The sequence below is a fragment of the Phacochoerus africanus genome, chromosome 12 (assembly GCF_016906955.1).
Source record: "Phacochoerus africanus isolate WHEZ1 chromosome 12, ROS_Pafr_v1, whole genome shotgun sequence".
NCBI lineage: Eukaryota > Metazoa > Chordata > Mammalia > Artiodactyla > Suidae > Phacochoerus > Phacochoerus africanus.
Window position 1 is genome coordinate 29611277 of NC_062555.1, and position 23748 is coordinate 29635024.

The 23748-nt window shown below is 53.8% G+C and overlaps 2 protein-coding genes and 1 long non-coding RNA gene across 10 annotated transcripts in view; 2 read left to right on the plus strand and 1 right to left on the minus strand.

Moving 5' to 3' along the window:
- NAV1 (neuron navigator 1) overlaps nucleotides 1-8428 on the plus strand; it is a 217303-nt gene extending 208875 nt beyond the window's left edge. For all 5 annotated transcript variants that reach the window (XM_047755313.1, XM_047755315.1, XM_047755314.1 and 2 more), the window contains 10 exons: nucleotides 24-121; nucleotides 252-347; nucleotides 528-687; nucleotides 1003-1238; nucleotides 1894-2048; nucleotides 2212-2283; nucleotides 2677-2873; nucleotides 3931-4049; nucleotides 5725-5922; nucleotides 7554-8428. In XM_047755313.1, the coding sequence (XP_047611269.1) occupies nucleotides 24-121; nucleotides 252-347; nucleotides 528-687; nucleotides 1003-1238; nucleotides 1894-2048; nucleotides 2212-2283; nucleotides 2677-2873; nucleotides 3931-4049; nucleotides 5725-5922; nucleotides 7554-7649 (1427 nt within the window). In that variant the 3' untranslated portion in view covers nucleotides 7650-8428. The remainder of the gene's footprint in view (nucleotides 1-23; nucleotides 122-251; nucleotides 348-527; nucleotides 688-1002; nucleotides 1239-1893; nucleotides 2049-2211; nucleotides 2284-2676; nucleotides 2874-3930; nucleotides 4050-5724; nucleotides 5923-7553) is intronic.
- Nucleotides 8429-8449: 21 nt separating this feature from the next.
- On the minus strand, nucleotides 8450-16141 carry LOC125112867 (uncharacterized). Of its 2 annotated transcripts, XR_007131283.1 has the most exons (4): nucleotides 15989-16141; nucleotides 15680-15876; nucleotides 10676-11167; nucleotides 9788-9868 (listed from the first exon to the last, which is right to left on the minus strand). It is a non-coding gene; the product is annotated as an uncharacterized LOC125112867 (long non-coding RNA). The 2 variants fall into 2 exon arrangements; XR_007131282.1 differs by lacking the exon at nucleotides 10676-11167 and having other exon boundaries at nucleotides 8450-9868.
- A 111-nt stretch (nucleotides 16142-16252) lies between these two features.
- The window catches only part of IPO9 (importin 9), a 40508-nt gene continuing 33012 nt past the window's right edge, over nucleotides 16253-23748 (plus strand). For 2 of the 3 annotated variants that reach the window (XR_007131151.1, XM_047754572.1), the window contains exon 1: nucleotides 16253-16432. Coding sequence is in view for 1 of the 3 variants with exons in the window: in XM_047754572.1 (XP_047610528.1) it covers nucleotides 16270-16432 (163 nt within the window). In the remaining 2 variants the exon portion in view is untranslated. Of the gene's footprint in view, nucleotides 16433-20491; nucleotides 20596-23748 lie in introns of those variants that run through there. The other variant, XM_047754573.1, reaches the window with a different exon arrangement.

Consider the following 23748-nt stretch of genomic DNA (forward strand, 5'->3'; position numbering starts at 1 on the left):
GCAGTCCTCTTCCCTGCCTCCAGACCTGTCCCCCATGGACGGCATCAGCTCCTGTGGCCCCAAGGAGGAAGTGACCCTCCGGGTGGTGGTGAGGATGGCCCCCCAGCACATCATCAAAGGGGTAAGGAACTTCTGGGGACTGTGGCAAGGTCATTGTCACCCGAGCCCAGAGGACTCACCCCCACGGCCTTCTCAGCTCCCCCTACCTGCCGCCCTTGCCAAGGCTCACGGGCTTCTCCTTGGCCTCGCAGGACTTGAAGCAGCAGGAGTTCTTCCTGGGCTGCAGCAAGGTCAGTGGGAAAGTGGACTGGAAGCTGCTGGACGAAGCTGTCCTCCAGGTGTTCAAGGTGAGGGACACGGGAGCTCCCTGAGACCACTGGTCCTCCGACAGCACCGCCACCTGCGATGCTTTGGGCAGGAGGACGGGCGGCTCCTCCCCTTGCCCCGGACCCTGATCCCCCAACAGCACTTCCCTCGCAGCTTCTATGTCTGTGTGCATCTTTTTTCTCTTCCTTCTCCCCCATCAGGACTACATTTCCAAGATGGACCCAGCGGCAACGCTGGGTCTGAGCACCGAGTCCATCCACGGCTACAGCATCAGCCACGCGAAACGCCTGCTGGATGCCGAGCCCCCGGAACTGCCCCCCTGCCGCCGAGGGGTCAACAACATCGTGGTCTCCCTCAAAGGTCGGGCCTGGTCTCCGGGTGCAGTGATGACAGATGGGTGTGGGGGAGGGGCGTCCGGTGGTCCATCATGCTTTCAATCAGCAAGAACTGATCAAAGGGCACCAGTGGGAATGTTACCCCAAGATGCATGAGCCCACCTGATGGGTCCCAGGGCCATGGTGGCTCCCAGGACGGTTCTGGCCAACCCGGCCTTCCCCTGCCCAGCCTGCCCTGCCTTCCAGAGCCAGGCCAGCAGCTTTGCATGCCCCCCCTACCCCATAAGGGAGGAAAGCCCCAGGCCGGCCGAGGCTGACGCCGTGGGGGTCTGGGGTCCAGGTCTGAAGGAGAAGTGCGTGGACAGCCTGGTGTTCGAGACGCTCATCCCCAAGCCCATGATGCAGCACTACATAGGCCTCCTGCTCAAGCACCGGCGCCTCGTCCTGTCCGGCCCCAGCGGCACCGGCAAGACCTACCTGACCAACCGCCTGGCCGAGTACCTGGTGGAGCGCTCGGGCCGTGAAGTCACCGAGGGCATCGTGAGCACCTTCAACATGCACCAGCAGTCCTGCAAGGTGGCCGCTCCCTGTCCCCACTGGCACTCCCCCCACCCCCGTCTTCTCCCTCCCTGCCTCGGGAGCGCCTGGCCCTACAGTGCCCACGGCCCCTCCGTCCCCCTTGCTCCCCACTCCGCCCTCTGCCAGCCTCGTGAGACCCTTCTCTTTGGCTTCCTTCCCTCTGCCTTTCTTCCCAGGATTGCGCTCAGAATTGAGTGTCACTATGGAGTTCCTGTTGTGGCTCAGCAGTTAACGAACCCAATTAGTATCCATGAGGTTGTGGATTCGGTCCCTGGCCTCGCTCAGTGGGTTAAGGATCCGGTGTTGCTGTGAGCTGGGGTGTAGGTCGCAGACTCGGCTCGGATCTGGCATTGCTGTGGCTGTGGTGTAGGCCGGTGGCTACAGCTCCCATTAGACCCCTAGCCTGGGAACCTCCATATGCCGCCGGGGCAGCCCTAAGCAAAAAGACAAGAAAAAAGAGAAAAGCATGTGTTCTTGGGGGACTTAGGGGCCGCTGCTTAGGAAGGTTGCTTAGCGCCTCTGGACAGCTGATCAGCGCAGGGGCCACAGGCAGGACGTGAGGCCACAGGGATCCAGAGCCAGATCTTTGTCTTCCCTGCTGGTCCAGGGCTCCCTGCTCCCGAGCCCTGACCCACCGCCTTCTTCATTTCAGGATCTGCAGCTCTATCTTTCCAACTTGGCCAACCAGATAGATCGGGAGACAGGGATTGGGGACGTCCCCCTGGTGATCCTGCTGGATGACCTCAGCGAAGCAGGCTCCATCAGCGAGCTGGTCAACGGAGCCCTTACCTGCAAGTATCACAAATGGTAAGCTGGCATCAGGCAAGACCAGACTCATCACCTCGGGCAGAAGGAGAGAGCCGGGTCCAGGCCAAACTCCCAGCGTCCCCCTGGGAGGGGGTTCGGGCACATGGCAGAAAGGACATGTTCTGACAAGTCTAAGAAATCTTGCCCCTCTCTCTTTCCGCAGTCCCTACATTATAGGTACCACTAATCAGCCTGTAAAAATGACACCCAATCACGGCTTGCACCTGAGCTTCAGGTAAGACCAGTGGCCTGGATGAGCCTTCCAACCCTACCCAAGTTCCTAAAGCCGGTTACCCTAGGACCTGGACAGAGGGCAGCAGAAGGAAAGCCAAGTAGCCAGAGCCCTGTGGGCGGGGACAGAGTAGGTGTCGCTGCCGTGTCAGGGATGGGGGGACCCTGGAGAGGAGGAAAAGCCTTTAAAGCTAAGATGTGCAGCAGGTGGCCGGGGTTCGGGTTCTCTGCCCGCACACCCCGAGCAGGTAAGCCGGGTTGGATGTTTATCCGAGGAGAGTCACCGGGGCCCCGGCCCTGACTTGAGAAGACCCTGGGAGGCAGGCGGGCAGGCAGGCGGAGGAAGGATGGGCCGGCAGGGGTGAGCCGACCGCCCCTCCCCGACCCCTGGCCGCAGGATGCTGACTTTCTCCAACAACGTGGAACCCGCCAACGGCTTCCTGGTTCGCTACCTGCGGAGGAAGCTGGTGGAGTCAGACAGCGACATCAACGCCAACAGGGAGGAGCTGCTGCGGGTGCTGGACTGGGTGCCCAAGCTGTGGTACCACCTGCACACCTTCCTAGAGAAGCACAGCACCTCGGACTTCCTCATTGGTACCGCACCGTCCCCTGCCGCGTCACACCTAGAGGCTGCCCCCTTTCCTTCTCGTGTCTTCCGAGAGCTACGGAGTCACAGGCCCTGTGGCTTCAGACTTGGGACCAAGTTGCTTAGCAAGCATCCCTGCAACTCAGCCATCAGAGCGCTGACCCCTGGCACTCACGTCCCCCACGATATCCGGGAAGCAGGGAAAGCATTTAGGAGGCAAAATAAAGCTTCCCCTTGCTCCATGCCCGCCCCCCACCCCCCACCCTCCCCGCCCCTGCCATCCACCTGGGGAAACATCATTTCTTTCTTTCTTTCTTTCTTTCTTTTTTTTTTTTTTTGTCTTTCTGCCATTTCTAGGTCAGCTCCCGCGGCATTTGGAGGTTCCCAGGCTAGGGGTCGAATCGGAGCTATAGCCACTGGCCTACGCCAGAGCCACAACAATACAAGATCCGAGCCGCGTCTGCAACCTACATCACAGCTCACAGCAATGCCGGATCCTTAACCCACTGAGCAAGGCCAGGGATTGAACCCGCAACCTCATGGTTCCTAGTCAGATTCGTTAACCACTGTGCCACGACGGGAACTCCCATCATTTCCTTCTTTTTCTTCTTCTTTTTTTTTTTTGGTCTTTCTGTTTTTCTAGGGCCACATGCACAGCATATGGAGGTTCCCAGGCTAGGGGTCCAATCAGAGCTGTAGCCACCAGCCTGCACCACAGCCACAGCAACATGGGATCCGAGCCGTATCTGCGATCTACACCTCACGGCAACGCCAGATCCTTAACTCAGTGAGCAAGGCCAGGGATCGAACCCGCGTCCTCATCGATGCTATTCGGGTTCTTGAACCGCTGAGCCATGATGGGAACTCCAAGAAGCATCATTTCTGAGGCTGCCAGCCGGGCGGTCAGCTGCCACCAGTCCTGACAGCACTGTCACTTGAGCCCGACTCTGTGCCTCTCTTAACCGAGTGGTTGTCAGAGCCCTCAACCTGGTTTAAGGTGTCAGAGGGGTGGTGGTGGGAGAGCCAGGCCCTCAGCCATCCTCACAGCCCCATCCTTTTCCCCAGGGCCCTGCTTCTTTCTGTCCTGCCCCATCGGCATCGAGGACTTCCGGACCTGGTTCATCGACCTGTGGAACAACTCCATTATCCCCTACCTGCAGGAAGGGGCCAAGGATGGCATAAAGGTGAGCCCACCCTCGGCTCCTCTCAGCCTAGAGAGCAGGCTAATGGCTAAATGGTCACTGTCACTGGGGCCACGTGGGCAGTCCTAGGCCTCTCGGCCCTCTGTCAAACTTAAACAGCTCTCTAGGAATCAGAGCAAGTAGAGAAATAATGGAGCTGAGAATTAAGTAAAACCCTATTATACGAGTTCCCATCGTGGCTCAGTGGTTAACGAATCCGACTAGGAACCATGAGGTTGTGGGTTCGATCCCTGGCCTTGCTCAGTGGGTTAGAGATCTGGCGTTGCCGTGAGCTATGGTGTAGGTGGCAGATGCGGCTCGGATCCCACATTGCTGTGGCTCTGGCATAGGCTGGCAGCTACAGCTCCAATTTGACCCCTAGCCTGGGAACCTCCATATGCCACGGGAGCGGCCCAAGAAATGGCAAAAAAGACAAAAAAAACCCCAAAAAACCTATTATACAACCTTAGCTCATCACTAACTACTAATAAAAATATTGTTTTGGCTAAGTTATTCAACCTTTTTAATATCCTCATATATCAAAAAGGAAATAGGGAGTCCCATCGTGGCTCAGTGGAAACAAACCTGCCTAATATCCATGAAGATGCAGGTTTGATCCCTGGCCTCGCTCAGTGGGTTAAGGACCCAGCATTGCTGTGAGCTGTGGTGTGGGTCGCAGATGAAGTTCAGGTCCCATGTGGCTGTGGCCCTGGCATAGGCCAGCAGCTGTAGCTCCAATTCGACCCCTTGCCTAGGAACTTACATGCACCGTGAGTGTGCGCCTAAAAAGCCAAAAAGAAAAATCTTTTAAAGGGTATTATTACTAAACTGAAAGAATTTTTTATTTAAGAAAGTAAAATTATGGGGTTGTAAGCTCTGTACATGTTAAATTCTAACACAGACTCTGCCAAGTTATCCTCCAGACTGGTTTTGCATCTTCTCATTTTCTTTCTTTTCTTTTTTCTTTTCTTTTTTTTTTTAGGGCCTCACATGTGACACTTGGAAGTTCCTCTAGGGGTCGCATTGGAGCTACAGCTGCTGGCCTATGCCACAGCTACGCAGGATCCAAGCTGCGTCTGTGACCTACACCACAGCTCGGGCTAACAAATTTAAATTTGTTTTGTTTTGGTTTTGGCTTTTTAGGGACACACCCACGGCATAAGGAAGTTCCCAGGCTAGGAGTCGAATCAGAGCTGGAGCTACCGGCCTGCACCACAGCCACGGCAGTGCAGGCTACTTAACCCACTGAGCAAGGCCAGGGATGGAACCCGAGCCCTCACCAATACTGCTTGGGCTCTTAACCGCTGAGCCACAACGGGAACTCCTCTTTTCCTTTTTTCCTTTTTGGCTGCCCCCAGGCATATGGAGTTCCCAGACCAGGGATCAGATCTGAAACTGCCCTTAAGACCCGCACGCACCTGTGGCAACGCCAGATCCTTTTAACCCACTGTGCTGGGCTGAGGATTGAACCTGCGTCCTGGTGCTGCAGAAACACTGCCAGTGCCATGGTGCCACTGCAGGAACTCCTGCACCCACTTCTTTCCTTTCCCTTTTTGAGAAACACCAAGAAAATCCCCGGCTATTAGAGCCTCGGGGCTTTACACTGAAGAAGTACAAACGCTGTCAGGAGTCTAACCTGTGGTTCCTCGCCCAGCGATCACATCTTCCTTCTCTCCAGGTTCACGGGCAGAAAGCTGCTTGGGAGGACCCGGTGGAGTGGGTCCGGGACACCCTTCCCTGGCCGTCAGCCCAACAAGACCAGTCAAAGCTGTACCATCTGCCCCCACCCACTGTCGGCCCTCACAGCATGGCCTCACCCCCAGAGGACAGGACGGTCAAGGACAGCACCCCAAGTTCCCTGGACTCAGACCCACTGGTGAGTAGAGGTCAAAGATCTAAGGTCAAAGGAGGAGTGTCATAGGACTGAACCCCTCCACACACATCCTGATGGGGCCTGGGGGCCGGGATGAGAATGAGGCCGGCAAGGAGCTCTGACCATTGGAACCTGGGCTAAGCTGATGGTGCCACCTGCCAGCAAGATGTGCGTTCTCAGGTAGCAAAGACCTGGGTCTCGGGCAGAGGCAGGTCAGAGCAGGGCAGGGGAGCAGCAGGATGCCTGGGCACTTGCCCCGTGTTATCCTGAAGTCCTGCAGCAATTTTAGGAGCCCCTTCGAAGGCGGGCTGAGACAGTGACAAGCTAGTGACAAGCTAGCCAGAACACATGACAGTTGCCCACAAACTTCCAAAGAGGAGAGCGAGCAAAGGACATGAATAGGCCTTTGACTAGAGGAAATGCAAAGCACCAATAAAAACAGAAGAAGACCTTCGGCCTCGCTAATAACCAAGGAGATGCTTGTTGAAACGAGGAAATGACCATTTCATGTGGCACGATTGTGTGTGTGGGTGCCCCGACTCTCACAACGCTGGTGGGTATTTGGCAGATTGTGTTAAAACACACACAGACCCCGAGATCTTGCCGCTTTACCTTTCGAGCCAGAAATTCTACTTTCATTTGAAGACATTTTATTTCAAGGTTGACTTTGTTGAAAACAGGTGCCGTCCGTGTAGAAATGCTTTTAAATCGGGAGACTGGTCCTAACCAGCGCGAGAGAAGGGGGAGGCAGGTCCAACAGAGAAGCAGCGAGGCTGACCCACTGATGGGAAGAGGCATGAAGTGTCAGGAAAGAGGCCGGAGGTGAAGACAGTGTGGATCCAGACCCTGCAGTGGCATTTGGGAGCTGGGGAGACACTGGTCCAGCAGCGCCATCTGCAGGCAGAGGCGTTAACAGCTGTCCTCTGGGGCCACATGCTGCTGGGCCCAGCTGGGTCTGCGGGCTTGTAGGCACCTTCAGGCCAGAGGGGTCCTGCTCACTGGCCTCTCCACACGTCATTCACAGCGTGCGTGGCACCCTGTCTGGCCTGACGCCCCCAAGCTCTGGTCCACATGTGCTGGCTTACGCACGGCATTGAAACAATCATCCCAGCCTTTTCCTGAACCACCGCAAACTCTCTGGGCTCTCCATCACTTGCAAAGCCAGGATAAGACCCATGATCTGATTTCCTTTTCTTTCTCTCTCTCTCTCTTTTTTTTTGTTTGTTTGTTTGTTTGTTTTTTCTAGGGCCGCACCCACGGCATATGGAAGTTCCCAGGCTAGGGGTCTAATCGGAGCTATAGCTGCCGGCCTTCACCAGAGCCACAGCAACTCGGGATCTGAGTAGTGTCTGTGACCTACACCACCGCTCACGGCAACGCCAGATCCTTAACCCACTGAGCAAGGCCAGGGATCGAACCCGCAACCTCATGGTTCCTCGTCGGATTCGTTAACCACTGAGCCACGACGGGAACTCCTCTTTTTCTTTTTTTTTTTTTTTGATTGGCCACACCCGAAGCATGCAGAATTTCCCGGGCCTGGGATCAAACCCATGGCAGTGACAATGCCAGATCCTTAACCCAGAACCACCAGGGAGCTCCCACAATCTGATTCTCCTCTTTCTGCCCCTCTTTAGATGGCCATGCTGCTGAAACTTCAGGAAGCTGCCAATTATATCGAGTCTCCAGACCGAGAAGGCATCCTAGACCCCAACCTCCAGGCAACGCTTTGAGGCCTGGTGGCCAATCACGCAGACAGCGGGCCACGGACACCAGCCTCAGGCCGCCTCCCTGCCCCCGCTTGCTCCAGAGCGGCCGTGAGGACAGGAGGGGGAGGCGGGAGGAGGGGCGGGTTCCCGGTGCTGCACCTTCAAGAACTCCTAGTGGGACTGGTGGGTGGAATCGGGGAACTTGCGTCCCCAGATGCATCTCCTGGCCTCTGCTCATGACTTTGGGGAAAAGATGATTCTGGGTCTTTTCCCTTGATTTCTGGTCTCAGTCACAAACTCCTGGGCTTTCTGGGGAGGGGTTCAGGAGACATAGGACCAACCTACAGTCGTTCCTAACTGACTCTTGCAAACAGCCCTGTGGGGGTGTGGGGGCCCCCCCAGGTGGGGCCCCCCCTGAACTTCCCACAGACCCTGCCCGGTTTCATCACCACTGCCAACAGCACCCACCCACCCCCCCGGATCTCGCTGCAGCCCAGGAAAAGAAGCATGTGGTTTAAAAATGTTTAAATCAATCTTAAAAGACAAAAAAAAAAAGACAAAGAAAAAGCTGAAGCTGGAAAGAGAATATCCAGTTGCCGAGGTGGAAAGAGTGCTGCCCCTCCCTCCCCCCGCCCCCTCCGCCCGATGACACAGGGGACACCAGTGAGATGGCTGCCCATCTAAGACGTCACCAGACCACAAAGATACCATCACAGCCTTCAGAGACACACACGGCTGGCTGTCTCACACCCTCTAATTTAACACGCATGAGTCAATAAACCCTCAGTTTTTTTTATTTTTTATTTTTGCTTTCCATTCGTTTTGTTTCCCTTTTTTCCCCTCCCATCTGCTGATTTACTTTCCTTCTCATTTTCTGTTTTTTTTTCCCATCGCCTCCCGTGTCCACGAGCTGCTTGCATTGTTTTCCAGGGGCTGGTTTGGCCTTTCCAAGTGGCTCTTTGGACACTGATGCCATCTGATTGGCACCAGCTAGCCACCCACCATTGCCCCTGTCTCTGGCATCCTTGGGGCTCACGTGGGACAGGAAACATCAGCTCAGCAGCAGTGGGACAAGAGGGCTCTCACTTCCCTTGTGAGAAAGCACGCACTACGCCTGGGAGCTCAACAGCCAGCCTCTGCACACAACTGCATCGTTCTGTGGTGATGGGAGGTCCACCCTGAGCTGCACCATGGGCTGGAGGAAAACCAGAAACTAGGAATATGCCTCCGTCTTGTGTCCTGTTCGGCCCCTCACCGCACTATTCTGATGGCCACCACTTTGTCCAACTGAATCTAGAGTCCCGAGCTGGCCATTATGTTGGTTCTGAACAGGTGGGTGTTCATGTATGCATGGAAATCCATAGGAGATGCTCCCAGTCAGTGTATAAGGCTCAAGGACTTGGATTTGGTGGCAAAGATCTGCCTTGTGTAGGGATCCACCTCTTGCAGAAGCTGCCCCGAAGGTCCGGCAGTCTTAAATCCTCCATCGGACAAGCACTTATTGGGCACCTACTGTATACACCCACTAGGTTAAAAAAAAGAGAGACTTGGGCCCTTACATTCACAGCCTAGTAGGAAATGTTCTCTCCATCAAGCATGTATGTTCTGCTCTCTGGACCTTCAGGATCACCCAAGAAATGCAGCCAGAAGCCAAGGAGCCCACCAGGAAGGAGCCTGGGAGTCACTGTCGCGCACTGGGGTTGGTGCCCTGAGCGGGATCAGTGAGGGACAGAACCAGTGAGGACAGCTAGGGGTCTGGCTTATCTCGTGAGGGCAGGTCCTGCCCTTTCTGAAGTCCCCATGCGACCAGCCTACCCTGCTTCCCGGGTAGGCCGCCGTCTCAGGCTCTGGAGACAGGGACGCAGGACAAGCCTGGGCCCAGGCCTTCAAGTCCAGCTTCCAACAGCACAGGGCCTTCTCAGAACCCAGCGGCACGCTCACCCAGCTCTGTCCCACCACACCGAGGAGCCGATGCTTTGCATCCTCAGATGACGAAGGGTCCAGAAGGCAGTCCGGGCTGCTCCCTCAAAGAGCTCCTGCAGCCATCTGATGGCTCCCAGGGCGGCAGGGTCCTCGGTGCTGGCGTTAGTACCGCTGCTGGGTCTGTGAGCTGCAGTGGTCCCAACTCGGCTGCACAGTGTACAGTTCTGCGGGGAGGAGGCTGCTTGTCCAAGGCTGGTGCTGACACCTCTGCCTTAAGGTCTCTGTCTGCGGAGCGAGGAGGCCCAGAGCGGGGTTCTGCCCTGGAAGGAGGGGAAGATCGCCTGAGGGGCCTGCTTTGGGCGCAGGCCTCTCCTGACCCTTCTCGGCTCCAGCCCCGTGGCCGTCTTTGCCCTGCGGTCGGGCCCTTAGCTCTCTTCTCGGTGCTGCCCAGCCAGTGCCTTCAGTCCTGGGCGTTACTGGCTACTTGAGAAAAAGGAAAGGGGTGAACCCCTTCCTCCATCCAACTGCCTCAGACACCCCCACCCCACCCCGGCAAAGTGATTCCTGCCTCCCTGTAACCATGGCTACCACCGAGAATTTTAGCTGGACCCTTGGCAGCGCGGCTCTGGAAGCCTGTGGCGTTACCACGTTTCCCCTCTGAGCCTGGGATCCACAGCTCTGCTTTCAGTGGACGCTGCCCTGAGCCCTGTCGTCTGTGGCTTTCCCGCAGCAAGTGTGTTCCCAACCGGCCAGGTGGCATCAGCCTCCATGTTCCCTCTGCAGCCTGGGACCCCTGGCCACCGGCCATCTCCCAGGGACCTCCGGGTCGTGGCGACTGCAGGAGGCCAACCCTCGTGGTGCTAGAACCCTGGGGACACTGGTCCAGACCTCGGGAGCCGAAACCCACGCTCCTCTCACCGCCCTGAGTGCCCAGAGCAGGCTCAAGGCGTCCTACCTACGCACCTCCACCTGCTTCTTGACTCAGACCCCTGGGATCCCTCAAAAAAAGAAGCCGGGTCCCAGAGGGAAACTCAACCCCCCTCCCCCAGGCGCCTTGAGAAGATCATAGGCTCTCAAGGACAGGGGTGTGTGCTGCCCCTCCCCTAGCCCCCAGGCCCCCTCCTTACCAACACTGCAAGCAGAGGGTGTGGTTCAACGCCCAGCCCCCGGGAGGTGCCTGCTCGGCCCCTTGTTTCTGGAAGAAGACCAATCCGTTTGTCCCGTGTGCGTGCTGTGCTCTCAGTCCCCGCCTAGGCACTCAGAATAAAGCACTAGGTAACTGGAGGCCAACGGAGGCCCTGATGTCTGTGTGTGTCTCTCGCAAGAGCAGGTGGCTATTGCTGTTTTCTATCTCCTGAGCTTCGGGGAGTATTTTTTTTTAAATCTCTGCTTTACGGTAGCTCTGCGGTGCTTCTCTGTCCGTGCGTGAGCCTCAGACCAGCGTCTGGTTCACATGGTCTCTGCAGGGGGAGCCGGAGGCTGGCAGGAGAGGGTTTGCTCAAGGTCCGTGGAGGGGACACCCCCATCCCCCTGCCAACAGAGTCCTTGGTGGCTGGCATACTAAGCTTTGGTTCTGGGTTACCAGCCTTCCAGCCAGCTGCTGCCAGGCTCCTTAAGGACTTCAGAAAAAAAGAGTCGTTTTTACAGTTTTCACTTCTTGCCTCCTGGTTTTCCTGGTTTGGGGTTAACCTCCCCATCTCATCACCCCTAAAGACACGCGTCACACACTTCACAGGGGCATCCCTGCAGTCTCAGAGGTCACTTCGTCTCCTGCCATTTTCCAAGAGCAGGTGGACAGCGGTGGGAACCTCACATGGTGGGCCCCCTCCCGTGTGTGGGGGGGGACCCACACTCCAACCTGGAGGGAGGGGTGAGGTCCTGTGAGGCGGGGTCAAGGAGGGACCGGCCTGAGACCTCAGGGATGCCTTACCGCAGGGCCTCTGGGAGAGCAGGCTCCTGTCGCTGTCACGCCTTTCCCCCAGGAGTCTTTGCAGCGCTGACATCACCCGGGTCAGCAAGGGGAACTTCTCAACTTCTCACAGTTTTCCCCTTTCCTCACTCCCGGGCCCTAGCTAAGCTGCAGCTGGATGGGGCTCTGTAAGCCACCCCCCACCCCCAACCAACGCTGATGGGTCAACACATGCTCTTCCAGAAGGCTCCCTCTTAGGATGATGGGTAACTAGCACGTTCTGGTCCACTGCCCCACTGAGGTGGCTGTGAGTGAGAAATGGTTTTAGGGACACTAACCTCAAAGGCGGAGCCCAAGGTGATGCTCTTTTTTTTTTTCTTGTTTCTTTTTAGGGCTGCACCTGAAGCATGTGGAAGTTCCCACGCTAGGGGTCAAACTGGAGCCGTAGCTGTCCGCCTACACCACAGCCACAGCCGCACTGGATCCGTAACCCACTGAGTGAGGCCAGGGATCAAACCTGCATCCTCATGGATACCAGTTGGGTTCATGACCGGCTGAGCCAAAACGGGAACTCCGGAGGATGCCCTTTAGAGCTGAACCAGCGTCATATAGTCTTTGAGTCCTCAACCCACCTGCTCAGGGATAGGGAGGCCCCCATCCTAGCTAGCCCTCCCACTGCCACCCCTCTGCTCCAGCTCAGCTCAGCCTGGAGCAAGCACTCCAGCCACAGATCCTGGGAGCCATGGAATAGTCTAGATGTGACACCGATAGAAATTGGGAAACTAAGGGACACCAGCACCGTTGAAAATTGAGCCTGTGTGTACCAGATTCGTCCCGTGTGATGTTCTAGCTCTCTTCCTTGATGGAGAGGTTTTTTTTTTGGACTCTGGAGTGGTCACAGAAGTAAGTGAACACTTGGTCCCTTGTCACCTATTTCTTTTCTTTTCTTGCTGCACCCACACCTTGTGGAAGTTCCAGGGCCAGGGGATAGAATCCAGGCCACAGCAGGGACAAGGGTGGATCTTGTCCCGCTGCACCACAGCTCCACCTCTTTTATTCTTTTCTTTTTGTCTTTTTTGTCTTTTGAGGGCTGCACCCACAGCATATGGAGGGTCCCAGGCTAGGGATCTTTTATTTCTTAAAGTAGAGCTTCTCAACAGAAGCTTCCAGACCAGCAATGTCAGCTGCATCCAGGAACCCACTCAACATGAAATTGTCAGACCCCAGTCCAGACACCGAGTCCGAAAGTGAGGAGAGGGCCCAGCAATTCATATTTTAACAAAACCCTTTTGGCAATTCTGATGCACAAGTTTGAAAGTCACTGTGTTGGTATCAGCCAGGTATCAGGGCCCCCCCTAGGCCTTGAGCACCACAATTAAGGTCCTAGGTTATGAGTCAGACTGTAACATGAGTTTGAAAGCTGTCTCATGATTCTGTTTTTCCCTTTCTTTAACATGGAAAGATAGAGCTCCCATTGTGGCTCAGCGGTTAATGAACCTGACTAGCATCCATGAGGACAAGAGTTTGATCCCTGACCTCGCTCAGTGGGTTAAGGATCTGGTGTTGCTGTGAGCTGTGTTGTAGGTCACAGACGCAGCTCAGATCCCACGTTGCTGTGGCTGTGGCGTAGGCTGGCGATTACAGCTCCTATTCCACCCCTAGCCTGGGAACTTCCATATGCCACGTGTGTGGCCCTAAAAAGACCAAAAAAAAGACCAAAACGAAAGAAACAAAACAAGAAAACTGTGGAAAGAAAAGGTATGTGTGCCTTTGGGCAGAACTTAGCGGCATGTCTGCATCTCCTAGTCCAACATACGGAGGAAGATGGCATGGCTCTGAAACTCCTCCTTGGCAGGCTATAGGCTTACTGGGAGAAGGCAGAACAAGGTCTCCTCCAGGTCCTCTTCTAGATGACAGGTCTATGCTGATGAGCCTTTTGCCACTTTCGTATTAGGATGCCAAGAGTTAAAACGTCTGATTGGGTACAGCAGGAATTGGCCCAGCACTGTACACCAATTATACTTTGATTTTTTAAAAATTGCAACTAAAAAAAAAAAAACCCGACTGGTATTTCTGTGACAGCCCGTTCTCTTAGCAGCATCCCTGGCCCTTGTTTGAGTTCTAAAGAGCACTGCTGGGGTCCTCGAACCTGCCAGAACCTCCTTTCCCTCCACCAGGACTTGGCCACACAAATGCTAATAGCGATGGAATAAGATCTTAAAACAATCTGAAAGGAGTTTCCTGTCTTTCCAAACTCACAGACTCCCGCTGGTGGGGCCGTGGGGAGATGAGGCATGACTGACTGGTTTTGTTTCGTTTTGTCCTTTTTCCCTTGAGGGCCCTTGTGGGCAGAGGACGAAGGGACATATGGTAGTGGGCATCCTGAGCTGGGGACCCAGGACCTGGAGAAGGACTAGAGCCAGAGGAAGGCGAGCAAACAGCTGCCCTAAAATACCCCTCGCCGCTGCCCCCGGCCTCCCACGGGATGTCCCTGCTGTGCCTCCTGGACGAAGACCAGGAGAGGGAGCTCGCCCCTCCCCGGTCTCTGGGCCACTGCGGTGCAGGCGCCTCCCACTTCCTCCTCCTTTTCTGTTTTGGTTTCTTTCAACAGAACCATCTTTTTCTTAAAGGAATTCCAACCCCTGCTGGATTCCTTTCCTTCTCCCTCCCACCCATCCTGCTTCTGGCAGTGCTGTCTGTGTGATGGTGGCTTTGTTTCCGAAGGCCGGCCGGTCCTCCGGTGGAAGGCAGGCAGGAATCTTTGCAATATATATATATATTTTAATTTATTGGGCGCAAAGCCCCAAACCAGGATCTGTGTGTTGTGTCTGTGTGTTTCGGTTTTGTACCACGGGCCCTCCCCCTTGACACCCAGCGTGGAGAAAGCGAGCCGTTGTACACAGTTGCCGTAACCATCATCAAAGAACTGGGCCGCCCCCTCGGTGATTTGTCTGAACAAGAAATTGGCTGATCCTTAAATCCATGCCAGGGCCAGCGGAAGAAGCCTTTCTCCCGTCACTGCCAAAGGCCCCTCGTCGAGGCTCTCTGTCCACCAGGCATGTGTCTCCCCAGCCAGAGTCACCTGTTCAACGCCATTGCATTTCAATAAAGTTATCTCCTGTGTTGTCTGCTGGCACTCTCTCACTCCCTCTCTGGTGTCTGTCTCCATTGGTCTTTTGGCCTTTTCTTGCTCTGGAAGATCATTTGGCTAATCCAGAGGTGAGACCCACCTGCCTGTTGATGGTTGACCCTCCAACCCTAAGCAGGAGTCTCTGGGCCCCTTTGGTTGTGGGTATGTTTATGTGTGTGTGTGTGTGTCGGGGGGGGGGGGGGTCTTGCCTGCACAGACGCATCCTTCACCAGAATGCAAAACATCCAGCCCAGAAGTCCTTCCTCCACGGCCATGGTGTTAGAAAACATACCACCTTCTGGACCTGGGGGAAAAGTGAATCAACCTAGGAGAAAAGAGGCTGTTCATTCTAATGGAGTTCTGCTTCTCCTGGCCACTCAGAGAAGGAAAATGACAAATCCTACTCTTCCCCACTGTGAAACTTTGGGGTCCAGGAGGCAATCTTTCCCCTAGGAAACTGCTATGGGGACCCAACCCAGCTCTGCCCTCTATCAGGGAGGTGGCAAATGGTTCAGAGCTCTCCCTGAAATAAGCAATCAAGGAAGAGTTCCCTGGTGGCCTAGCAGGTTAAGGAGCCAGCACTGTCACTGCTGTGGCTCAGATTTTTGATCCCTGGCCCAGGAACTTTTGTATACTGCCGGTACAGACAAACACGAGAGGAATCATTCTTTCAGAAGAATACTCAGATGAAGGGACCTGATCCCTGATTGTTGACAGCTTAGCATCCATGGTCTTAGAACTGGGCTAGGAGTGGCTACCTGGTCCTCTTTGCCACTTAGGAACAAGTCATGATCCCTAGAAACCATTTTAAGGCACTCAACCTGAACAGCTTATTATGAAACATCTGTCCTGTTTGGTCTGAACCTCCCACCCCAACAATGGTACCATCCTTCTACCACGGCAAGCACTGCATTCACTCTCCACCCCTTAAAAGGTCCAGTGGTAACTCACCTGGAGAAAAAATTTACACTTTCTCAGCACATGGGACTTATTCTCCAATAGTCAGATAAGTACTTTCTCTGGAGGGGACAGCCTTACCGACGCAGGTCTCTCTCCTGGCCAGCGACTATCTGACCATGAGGTTAGGCTCACCTGGCTGGAAAAACCATGGACCCGGCCTCTGCAAGATGACCGCTCCCTTCTGCCCAGCCCACTTCAGATTCTTTCCTTGCCCTTTGGATTCCTGAAACTGCGATGAGTTCCCTGTGGTGGCTCAGTGGGTTAAGGACCCAACATGGTCTCTCTGAGGATGCATGTTCCATCCGGGCCTCGCTCAGTCGCTTAAGGATCTGAGATGAAGAGACTCATTAGCTGTGGGGGGAAAGAGGTCGGCTTCCAACCCCCTCCCTAAAGCCCTGTCCACTCATTCCCATCCCACCCTCTCCTAACGCAGCATCTCACCCCGAAAGGATCCGTGCAAGAGGAGGTACAGGTCTTGGCCTGAGCTGCGGCCGCCGGGGAGCCCGCACCTCGCGGGGGCTCACTCGACAGGCTTCCCGCTGAGGCGCCGCAGTTCTTGTCTCCACCGCAGGCGGCGCTGTCTCGGGAGGCTCGTGCCGCTGCCCCGCCCCTCGCGCGCCCGCCCGGCCTGTGCGCAGGCGCGGCTTCGCGGATTGGCCGCGCGCGGGAGCCGTCCGGCGGCGGCGGGTCGGGCCGCGGGGCTGGCGCGCGGCGGGAGAAAGATGGCGGCGGCGGCGGCGGCTGGCGCGGCCTCGGGGCTGCCGGGGCCGGTGGCCCAAGGGCTGAAAGAGGCGCTGGTGGATACGCTCACCGGGATCCTGTCTCCGGTGCAGGAAGTGAGGGCGGCCGCCGAGGAGCAGATCAAAGTGCTGGAGGTGACAGAGGGTGAGTGAGGCGGGTCGTCGCGAGGGCGGCTGACCTGGGCCGCGCTGACCGCAGGCTGGGGAGGGAGGGTCCTGGGGAGGCTAGTCAGGGAGGCCGGTGGGGAAGGAGGATTCCCCCGGGAGGGAGGCGCCTGGGCGGCGGCGTGGAGGGTCCTGGAGAGGCCGGCCGGGGAGGGAGGATCCGGGGCGGGAGGGTCCCAGAGGGAGGGCCCCGCGGAGGGAGGGTCCAGGGAGGGAGGCCCCGGGAGGACCCTGGGCGGCGGCGCGGAGGGTCCGGGGCAGGCGCGCCGAGCGCGGGCCCGGGCTCGCTCTCGGCCGGGAGCGCGGGGCTGGGCGAGCGGGCGGCGGGGTTGAGGCCGCGGCTGTGGGCCGGAGACCTGGCGGGGCCGCGCCTCCGCGCGCCTCCCCGGGAATCAGTCAGACGCCTGTGCGGCCGCCTCCCCTCCCGCGCGCTCCCCGGGGCTTTTCGGAGTGGTTGGCACTGCTCGGGGAAGCTGATCATCCTTTGTCTTTGAGTCTTTGTCCGCATCCTCCTAGTATAGGCTTGAGAATGATGGAGGAAAGAACGAGCCTCTGGCTTGAGGTCGCCTGTCAGTTCCTGCCTAGCGGGCCTTCCCCAGGCCCGGGGGAGCCTTGCTACACGGGCAGTTTGATCCTGAACCCGGAGGAGAGAAATCCTCTTGGGCTTTATGTCAGAAATGCGTCTGGAACGTCGGGGCTCCGCTCCCCCAGCTCAGCAGGGAGGTTCCACCAGCGCTCAAATTGCCGGTGGCCTGACCAGGCACCTTCAGAACCTCGCGGTGGCCCTCCTACTGGACTTAGGGTTTTTGTTGAAAAAGACTTAAAACAGCTCTCCTTTAAATGTACCGTCCTCCCACGACATGGAACACCATTGAAAACTAAGTCACTTCTCTTGAAAATACTTAGAGATTTGGGATCCAACAGGTTAGGGACCCGGTTTTTGAAGGCCTAGTTGGAGCTGTCATTGTTCTGGAAAATGTCAGACCCTGCAAGAGGAGCAACCTCGGGATAGAAGAAAGCTCTCTGGAAGCCATGCATAGGTTGATCTGTGGGAGTTATTATAGCCTCCTGGGTAAAATTCCTTTATTCACAATCTGTCTCCCTTGAGTATGAAGTGACAAAGCAGAGGAACCGCATCACATTCAAGTTATTGCTTGCATAAAGTTGAAGGTTTAGGGTATGACCTGCAAGGTTGAATCAAGTTTTTGGAGTTGAATGTGGTACTTGGGACCCTTTGGAGGTGGTTCGTGTTTCTAAATAGCCTAATTCCTTCTTTTTATTTAAAAACTGGGTGTTCCCATTGTGGTGCAGCGGAAATGAATCTAGCTAGTATCCATGAGGATGTAGGTTCGATCCCTGGCCTCTCCCAGTGGGTCAGGGATCACAGCATTGCCATGAGCTGTGGTGTAGGCCGGCAGCTGTAGCTCTGATTTGACCCCTAGCCTGGGAACCTCCATATGCTGTAGGTGTGGCCATAAAGCAAAAAAATAAAATAAAAAATAAATAAAAACTGTAGAAATTCATGCCTTTCGGTAACCTCTCTTTGAGATGGAGAATGGCGATCCATTCCTCAGATTCAGTACCTTGCTTTTCTCTGTTCCTCTTGTGGCCTTTAACAGGTTGTCTTTGCCCATTAAGTCCTGGGTACCTCCTGTGTTGTAGTCCGTCTGAATCTCACGTGTCTCCTTAGCGTGGTGGGCTTCTTTGCTAATCATTGCCCTCCTTTCATGGAAATAAAGCAGCTGGCTTCCTGGCCAGGCTTAGCCAGTTGCCTGGCCCGATGAAACTGGCAGGGTGTTGCTCTGTTGGTACGTCCCGCCGGCCAAGGTCAGAAGCCATTCTTGCAAATGAATGAACCTTTTCCACTGTTTGGAGTTGCTTCATTTGAGTTTTATCCAGTAGAAGAAACCTTGCTTTCTGGTCCTAGGAAGCACACTTCCTTCACATTTGAAGTTAACAAGACATCTGGGAGTTGGTGTCTATTACTATTTGTGTTCTTTTGATCCTTTTTTGGTTTCATGAAGCCCAAGGTTGGATGACAGCCAAATCTGCTTGTTTACAGTCCCTCCGTCCTCTCGAATAACCGTGGGGATTTTTTGGCCGCTGTTGTGGCATGTGGCAGTTCTTGGGCCAGAGACTGAACCTGTACCGCAGCTGCAGCCTGTGCTCCAGCTGTGGCAACACCAGATCCTTATCCCACTGCCCTACACGGGAACTTGCCATACTGTCTTCATGAGCCATTTCTCGTTACCTTACAGATGAGATTGGTCCCAACTGATCCTTAAGATTAACCAGTCCGTTCCCTTGACAGACACGGGTGTGCTACCTCCTCAGCTGTCAGGTGCTGACCCCTGGTCTTGGAGATTATGTGGAACAATCTCTAATTTGGTTTTTTGGGGGGAAAGACACAGGTCAGTTATCAGCTGCCTGTTCAGCGGACAGACAGGCGAGGTTGACGTACTCTGACCAGATTCTGGGGCAGAGCAGATTTTGAGAAGCAGTTATCTTAGAAATTGAGGTGCTGGAGCCCAGAGTACAACCTGGTCAGTTACTCAGTCTGCCAGCTGATGTTTTCCAAGAAATAACTTGCCTGTACACAGTTACCATGTTTTTCAGAATGGGGCCTGTTCTCTTAAGCCCAGGAAATGCGTGTATGTGAGAGACCCACCTGACTCCATTGGTGGGTCAGGTTTAAAAGGGTGAGGACAGGCGTTCCCGTCGAGGCGCAGTGGTTAACGGATCTGACTAGGAACCATGAGGTTGCAGGTTCGATCTCTGGCCTTGCTCAGTGGGTTAAGGATCCGGCGTTGCCGTGAGCTGTGGTGTAGGTCGCAGATGCGGCTTGGATCCCGCGTTGCTGTGGCTCTGGTGTGGGCTGGCGGCTGCAACTCCGATTCGACCCCTGGCCTGGGAACCTCCGTATGCCGCGGGAGCAGCCCAAGAAAATGGCAAAAAGACAAAAAATAAAAAAATAAAAGGGTGAGGATAGATGGCGCTCATCAGCCTGGTGTCCCGGAATGATTTTCGTGAGTCCCTGTGTTCGTTGTTTCCCTTGCCACTCAGAAGCAGAGGGAAACCTAGCAAACCTTTCTGAGTAGTGAAAGCCTGTTTAACAGGGCTCATTTATTAGCGGGGCGGTGCTTCTCACCACCTTCTTCAGACGGCACTCCCCTTCTGAACCTGAGAATTTGGCTCTTCCCATGCCGAATCGTATTCCAGCGGATACTAGGGAACCCTTTCGGCTTCCTTAGGAAGATTGACCTTTTGAGTTGTATCAGCAGGGTTAATAGGAATCTGGTTCTATTTTAGTAAAGTAAGAATTAGTCTTTTAGATCTTTTAGAGTATTCTTCTAATTCCATTTTATTTATCAGGTGAGATCACATCTAGTATCTTATGAACATAGTACTTAAAAAGAAGGGAAGTTTTTGAACTGCCAGAGATCTTGTGCATCCAAGTCTAATGTTCTCTACTTAGCTCTATCAACTCTTTTTTGTCTGACTTAGGATAAGATTGTGACTTTTGAGAATTTCAGCTCTTTATTTTTGGTGTACTTACACTTGAGTTTTTTTGTATCTTAGAATGAAGTTATTTCCTCCTTTTTCCTCCTCTGTCTACTGTCCTCTGAGCAGCGTCACCTTAGCGGCGTCGTGGGTTGCTTTCCTTTATAAGCTTTCCTTCTCCAGGCCAGCATAGCATAGACTTTCTCATATGGCAGGATGACTAGATTTAGACCCTGGGTCATTGTCTTCTTTCAGTTGTTTCTTTTGGTCACCAGAAATGGAGACATTTGGCCTTGGCTTAGTCTTCCCTGTCTTGTTCCCAGCAGGTATGTCACGGGACGTACATTTTTGCTTTCCTCCCACCACCATTGTTGTGAGCTGGGGCGGGGGGATTATCTCCCTCGCTTTTCCTAGGGTCCCATGCTGCCCAGGTGTCAGTGTGGATTCCCCGTCTTAGGTGCCTAGAGAGATGCGCGTGCTGGCTGGAAGTTGGCTTCCTGGTTCTCATGGGCGCTTTTCTGGCTCTCTTACAGTGTAGCGTAAGCACTGTCAGCCGCGAAGGGAGCCCTCAAGGATCCAGACGCGCTCCTGGGCATGTGGCGGGCACTGAGCCCAGCGGAAGGCGGCCACGCTCGGACAAAGGCCAGTGGCAGAGTTTTCTTTTTCTTTTCAGCTGTGGTTTTGTGGTGCTTACCGACCCCCGTGAGAAAGGGGCTTCTCCAGAGCCCCACTCAGAACCCCCTCTTCCCAGAGCAGTCCCTATGCCTGGTTCTTCCTCCTGTAGCTTCCCTGGCTGTCCAGGCATTGCCGGCTCTTGTGCCACTAGTAGACCAGCAGCATGCATTTCTTAACTTATCCTCTGCCCTCCATGCTCTCCTTTGGATCGTCCCTTCTAAGCTGAGTTTTAGCAGCAAAATGTTTTTTGCCTAGTGAGCCAAAATGAGAGAGGAGCAAGGAAAACAAGAGAGGGGAGCAGAGACTACAAGGCTGGAGGGGATGGTTAAGAGAGAGGGGAGACGGTTTCTCAGAAAGGAGGTCAGGGGGTACCGCTCAGGATTGGATCGCAGGTGTAATCCAGACCACGGAGAGCCAGAGTGAGAGCCCGGAGTCACGGAGTGGGTCAGCCTTATTCACCCTGGGGAAAGGGATGAGAGAAATTAAGTTTCCTAACGAAAAGGGCTTTAGAAAGCTCCTCATGCAGCCTGATTGGGGTAGTCCCTCTTGGGCTTCACTTCATAGATCGAATCTTAGTTTAAGCCGAATTGATCCTTTAAAGGGAGACACAACAAAGAAGCCAAGTGTATCTGTGCTTCTTTGTATTTTCCCTGCCGTAATCATCCAAAAGTAAGTGATTCAGCTGTTCTTTCTACTGCTTTCTAAAGAAATGATGTTAGTTTCAACAAAACTAGAAATCCACCAACACACCCTGAAATGAAGGTCCTTTTTTCTTTACAGATTACTTATTTATACTTCTTCAAAAAAATACTGTATGATCTCTGTCGAGTGAACATCTGCAAATAGGATTTTTACTACTTCACAGAAGTCATCAATGATAAGGGCAAGGGCGTTGATCAGATTTAAAGTAAGAGAACTTGAGGGTATTTTCTGGCTTTTCATCTTGTGCATTGTTTTTATAGCACAGAATTCGCCATCAACACCATACCACCGCTATCATACCTTGTAAGTGATTCTTCTTAGAGCTTTTAAGTAAATTAAAATTAAATTCAGGATGGAGTTCCCACTGTGGCACAGTGGTTAACGAATCCGACTGAAAACCATAAGGTTGCGGGTTTGATCCCTGGCCTCGCTCAGTGAGTTAAGGATCTGGCGTTGCTGTGGCTGTGGTGTAGGCCGGCAGCTACAGCTCCAATTCAACCCCTGGCCTGGGAACCTCCATGTGCTGCAGGTGTGGCGCTAGAAAAGACGAAAAAAAGACTAAATTCACTAAAAATAAAGTTAAATTTTATGGTATCAGACTCTTTTATGGCAACCGATATCCCTGTATTTCCAGTGGGTGAATGGTCTAGGCAGACTAGGTTAAATAAAGCAATAATTCAGGAGTTCCCGTCATGGCTCAGTGGTTAATGAATCCGACTGGGAGCCATGAGGTGCTGGGCTCGGTCCCTGGCCTTGCTCGGTGGGTTGGGGTCCGGCATTGCCGTGAGTTGTGGTGTAGGTCGAAGACTCAGCTTGGATTCTGAGTTGCCTGTGGCTCTGGTGAAGGCTGGTGGCTACAGCTCCGATTGGACCCCTAGCCTGGGAACCTCCATGTGCCTCGGGTGCAGCCCTAGAAAAAGACAAAAAATAATAATAATAATCAATACACTCTCTCTTCTATCTCCCTACAACCTGATGCAAATGAATTCTTTGTCTTTGGATTTGGGGGCTTTCCCTTCTGTTTTAGAAATTTGTCCTTAGTGGATGGTGATGATATTCTTTGAAGATTTTCCTTCCCATTAAAGCTTTTGAGCAGAGAGTCATGTGTTTCAAAATTCCAAGCTGCTTCTTTCCTGTGTGGGGGAAATAAATGTTCAGAGAACAGCTACTGCGTAGTGCTCATTGTAGGTATGAATTCCCTGGTTGACTTAGGTCTCTGGGCCCCACTTGGATCTTAATCTTTGGAGGATCTCTTCCTCTCGTCGTCCTTTGCAGCCTCAGGGATGTGTGAGGCAAGTGACTGGTGGAAGCTGGGGCGTGATCTTTGATAGGTTGCTAGACAAAGATCCAGTACTGTGATCCTCACCAGAGGGCTACCTCCTCCTGGCCCGCACATGGGACAAATGGATTCGTACTAAGCCCTTCCTTCCTTCCTTCCTTCCTCTCTCTCTCTGATTGGTAAGATGTGGAGTTATTAACATCGATCAGACACTTGTGAAGGAGGCAGCGGGGCTCTGCCCTGAGAACTAAGTAGGCTCCGTTTTTATAATCCAAGAAGAAATGAGGTGGGAGAGAGATCACCTTCTTCCTCTTCTTTTGTAAAGATGTTGCAGGAAAATGGGGCGTGAGAGGATGGTTACATCCTGATCTTGGATGAGTTCTTGGGATGGGGCCGTCAGGTGAGGGTCTTGGCCTTGCTCAGGAAAGGATTCGAGAGTGAGCCTTGGTAAAATGAAAGCAGAGTTATTCATGGAGAGACACACCCCATAGACAGAGTGTGGGCTGTCTCAGAAGGTGAGATGAGTGGGTTGGAAGTTCTCAGGTTGATGAGAAAGGACCCCTGAACTCTGGCAGGATTTGCTGTGTAATACGTCTTTGCATTGGTGCCAGTGTGGACTGATGGGAAAGGCACGGTTTCTTTTCCCTCTGCGAGCCTCCGTGTTGACCCCACAGCAGTATCCGTGCTTTCACTGGGATGGCAGTTATTCAGATTTGTTTAGGCTTATGGTCTCCACTCAAGTTTCAAACCCTTCTCAAAAAAGTCCCACTTTATACCTAAGTATCTTTTCCACAGCTTATGAGTATCTTGTTCTCATTTTAGTTTGTCCCTATAGTGATGATCCAGAAATTGTACTCCTGGCAGGAAATTAAAAACCCACATCATAGTGGTCCATGAAAAAATTACTGAGAAAGTGCCTTAAAAAGAAAATACTGTGGGGAGTTCCCTTTGTGGCTCAGTGGTGTTCCCAGCACCATTTACTGAAGAGACTGTCTTTTCCCCATTGTATACTTTTGGCTCCTTTGTTGTGAATAAATTGACCATGAACGTGTGGGTTTATTTTTGCACTCTATTCTGTTTCATCAATCTCTGTGTCTGTTTCTGTGCTGATACGATACTGTTTTAATTACTATAGTTTT